We start from the raw sequence: 4,692 nt of genomic DNA, 5'->3' as shown, positions 1-4,692 counted from the left end.
AGTTTATGTCGAGGGATAAGCAGCCTCGGCATTCTGGTGGATTTAGTGGTGCCCTGTTTGGGGACAGAGGTCATTTCATGAGAGGCCATCCTAGTAGGCCCATGCAATTCAGCACCACAGCCTATTCAGGGTGCTCCAGCGCGGCCTTACTTCAGTGCCATTAGAGAGAACCTACCATCCGCCAGCTATTCAGGGTTCCTCCAGTATGCACTTGAGCTATCAGGGTCAGACCCAAAGTTAGCAGTTTTCCACTCCGAGAGGTTGTTTCGAGTGCGGGGAGTTTGGTCACATTGATTTCGACATTGATTTGGCACCAGACACCCACCCTATCTCCATTCCCCTTATTGTATGGCTCCAGCGGAGTTAAGAGAGTTAAAGAAGAAGCTTCAGGAGTTTCTCGAGAAGGGATTCATCAATCTGAGTGTGTCACTTCGGGATGCATCGGTATTATTTGTGAAGAAGAAGGATGAGAGTATGCAGGTGTCCATTGATTATCGCCGGCTTAATAAGGTCACTATCAAGAAGAAGTATCCGTTTCCACACATTAATGATTTGTTTGATCAGTTTCAGGGAGGTAGAATGTTCTCAAAATCGACTTAAAATCTAGGTATCATCAACTGAGGATTCTTGCTTTGGATATTTTAAAGAAGGCTTTCTGGACTAGATATGGGCACTACGAGTTTCTAGTGATGTCTTTCGTCTTGACTAGTGCTCCAGTAGCATTTATAGATTTGATGAATCGGGTGTTCAGGACATATCTTGACCCATTTGTCGTTATATTCATTGATGAAATATTGATCTACTTGCGTAGCATGGAGGAGCACAAGCAGCATTTGAGGATAGTGCTTTAGACTTTGAGGGAACAAAAGTTATATGCTAAGTTCTTTAAGTGCGTGTTTTGTTTAAATTTTGTGGCTTTCTTGGGGCGTGTCATGTCAAGTTAGGGTATTAAGGTTGACCCCAGGAAGATCGAGGCAGTCCAGAGTTGGTTTCGTCTCACCATAGCGACTGAAATTAGGAGTTTCTTGGGTTCTTGGGGCTAGCGGGTTATTATCGTCAGTTTGTGGAGGGCTTCTCGTCCATTGCAGCTCCTTTGACTAGATTGACCTAGAGGGTGCTCAGTTCAGATGGTCTGACAATTGCGAGGCAAGCTTTCAGAAGCTCAAGACCGCATTGACTACAACACCAGTGTTGGCTTTGCCCTTTGGTTCAAGGATGTATGTTGTGTATTGTGATATTTCACGCGTTATGTTGGATTGTCTATTGATGCAGGAGGGGCGAGTTATTGCATATGCTTCACATCAGTTGAAGCCCCATGAGAAGAATTACCGTGTGCATGATTTGGAATTGGCTATGATAGTTCATGCTCTTAAAATCTGGAGGCATTATCTTTATGGAGTGTCGTGTGAGGTTTACATCGATCACCGTAGTTTGCAACATCTATTTAAGCAGAGGGATCTTAATTTGAGGCAGCGTAGGTGGCTTTAGTTACTATGATATTACATTTTTTTATCATTCAGGTAAGGTGAATGTGGTCGCAGATTCCTTGAGCAGAATAGTCGAGAGTATGGATAGTTTGGCATTTATTTCAGCAGAGGAGAGGTCTTTGGCTTCGGACATTCATTCCTTAGCTAATCGACTTGTGAGGCTGGATATTTTAGATCCCATTCGAGTTCTTGTATGTGTTATGGCTGAGTCTTCTTTATTCGAGCGGATTAAGGCTCGTCAATTTAATACCCGCACTTGCTGGTTCTTAGAGAGACGGTACTATGAGGTGATGCCAAAGAGGTAACTATTTAGGATGATGGTGTTCTGCGACTCCAGGGTCGCTTATGTGTTCCTAATGTTGATGGATGAGGCAGCATTACTGGTGGCGGCGGATGAACAAGGTCATAGTCGAGTATATGGCGAAATGTTTGAATTATCGGCACGTTAAGTATGAGCACCAGAGGCCAGGTGGCTTACTTCATCAGATGGCTATACCGAAAAAGTAATGGGAGCTTATCACAATGGATTTCATGGTTGGTTTGCCGTGGATGATTGAGGAAATATGATGCCGTATGGGTAATTGTTGACAGACTAACCAAGTCTGCACACTTTATTCTGGTGATAACTACTAATACTTCTAAGAGGTTGGCCTAAATTTATATCCAGGAGATCGTCTGGTTGTATTGGGTGCCTCTTTCCATTATTTTAGACTGAGGCACTCAGTTCACTTCGCATTTTTGGAGAGCAGTACAGAGTGAGTCGGGTACCCGGGTAAAGCTCAGCACGGCCTTTCATTCGTAGACCGACGGGCAGTCAGAGCAGACAGTTTAGATTCTAAAGGATATGGTTATAGCATGTCTGATTAACTTTAGAGGGCAGTGGGATCGATTTTTACCGTTGGCCGAGTTTGCTTATAATAATAGTTATCTGTTCAGCATCAAGATGGCTCTATTTGAGGCCTTGTATGGTCGACGATGTTGTTCCTCCATCTATTTGTTTGAGCATGGAAATGCTAGGTTATATGGTACTGATTTTGGTAAAGTATGCCTTGGATAAGGTATAGTTGATTCAGGAGCGGCTTCGCACAACACATTCCAGGAAGAAGCGTTATGCGGATCAGAAAGCGCGTGATCTGTCATTTATGGTGGGCGAGAAGGTACTTTTAAAAGTTTCGCCGATGAAGGGTATCATGAGGTTCGGAAGGAGGGGCAAGTTGAATCTGAGGTTCATCGGTCCATTCAAGGTTTTGGAGCGAGTTGATGAGGTTCCATACAGGCTTACTTTGCCTCCTAGTCTATCGGGAGTTCATCCGGTATTTCATGTGTTTATGCTATGGAGGTACCATGTCAACGGGTCCCATATGTTGGATTACAGCACAGTTCAGCTGGATGAGACCTTGGGTTATGAGGAGAATCTAGATGCCATTATTGATAGGCAGGTTGGCTAGTTGAGCTCTAAAGACATTTCAGCTGTGATGGTTCAGTGGAGGGGTCAGTCGGTCGATAAGGTGACTAGGGAGACCGAGGAGGACTTGCGGAGCATATATCCACACTTATTCGGCACTTCAGGTTTGATTCTAAACATGTTCAAGGACGAATATTTGTTTAAGAGGTAGAGAATGTAACGACCCGACCAGTCATTTTGCTTTCTAGATCCATGTTCACCGATTTAAGACTTTCTGTATGTTCTTTTCCTGTTTTATGACTTGTGGGGGTGGTTGGTTTGGGTTTGGAAGGGTTTGGGTTAAATTCGGAACAGTTAGTTCCATAATAGTGTCCTAAGGTGGCCAAGTTTGACTTGTGTCAACACTTTGAGTAAGCAGCCTCGGAATCCGGATTTGGAGGTTCCCATAGGTTTGTATGGTGATTTTGGACTTGGATGTATGTTCGGATTGAGTTTCGGATGGACCTAGAGCGTTCGGTGCTTATTGTCGGAAGTTGGCATTTTGAAGGTTTTAGAGTTTTCTAAGCTTGACTTTAAGTAGACTTTGGTATTATCAGATCATGTTTGGCATTTCGAGCCTGAGAGTAGGTTCATATTGTCATATTGGACCTATGTGTGAAATTTGGTGTCATTCCGAGTTGTCTAAGTATGATTCGTCACGTTCGGAGTAGGTCTGAAGAAGTTTGAAGTTTAGAGGTTGATTAATTTAGTTTTAAGGCGCAATTCATGGTTTTGATGTTATTTTATGTGTCTCGAGACTTCGACTAGGTCTGTAGTATGTTTATGAACTTGTTGGTATGCCTGGACAGGGTCCCGAGTGGCTCGAGTGAGTTTCAGACCACCCACAGCAAGGTTGAAGTTGGCAGATTTTGCTAGTGTCTGGTGTGAATCGCGATCGCAGAGATGGCATCGTGACCGTAGAGAGCTGTGTGGGGCTCAGAGACAATTTTTGAATGTGATCGTATAAAGGTCATCGCGATTGCGGAGGGTTCTTTGGCAGTGATTCGCGTTCGCGAGTCTAAGGTCGCGAACTCGATGGGTTACTAGTTTGGGTCAGGAAGGCGGTTGGCCTTCGCGATCGCGTGAAGGAATTCGCGATCGCATAAGAGGATTTGTAGGGGCTGGAAGGCATTAGCCTTCGTGAATGCGGCTCGATTGACCCCAAACGTGGAGTGTTGGTTAGGTTGTGTGCATCGTGAACGCGACCTTGGTTTTGCGAATGCGATGAGGAATTTCTAGGTAGGGGCAGTTTGTCCTTCGCGATCACGAGGCTTATTCCGCAATCGCGATGAAGAAACCCTGGGCAGTATGTGATTTTAATACGGGACTTAGGATTATTTCCCTCATTTTTCTCTTGTCTTGAGCGATTTGGGAGCTCTTTGGAGGGGGATGTTCATCAAGCATCAAAAGGTAAATGATTTCTACCTATCGTGACTTAAATACATGGATTAGGTGTGGATTTTAACATGGGAATTAATAGAATTTTGGGATTTTGGTGAAAAAATTAGAATTTGGTAAAAATAGGATTTGACCAAGAAATTGATTAAGGAATTGAGTATAAATTATATATTTTAGTTCGTAACGCCATAGTAACATTTTTCTTCGAAAATTTCCGGAATCCAGGCATGTGAGCCCTGGGTTGACTTTCCGAGTAGGGTTGGGAATTGACTCTAATAGTTAAATTATGAGTTTTTGAACATATATTGATTGGTTTGTACGTCCTTTTACTAGTTTCGGGTTTCTCGGCGTCGATTTGAGGTG

General features: G+C 43.6%; 1 protein-coding gene across 1 annotated transcript; it reads left to right on the top strand.

Annotated features, from left to right (window-relative positions):
- Positions 349-3,898, top strand: LOC109237292. The gene is made up of 5 exons (XM_019403584.1): positions 349-574; positions 1,521-1,788; positions 2,587-2,926; positions 2,972-3,056; positions 3,741-3,898. The coding sequence occupies exons 1-5, from the start codon at positions 349-351 to the stop codon at positions 3,896-3,898; spliced, it is 1,077 nt and encodes a 358-aa protein (XP_019259129.1).

Source organism: Nicotiana attenuata, chromosome 1, assembly GCF_001879085.1.
Source record: "Nicotiana attenuata strain UT chromosome 1, NIATTr2, whole genome shotgun sequence".
Lineage (NCBI taxonomy): Eukaryota > Viridiplantae > Streptophyta > Magnoliopsida > Solanales > Solanaceae > Nicotiana > Nicotiana attenuata.
The sequence above is the reverse complement of the archived record's forward strand: the minus strand, read 5'-3'. Positions and strand labels throughout refer to the sequence as shown.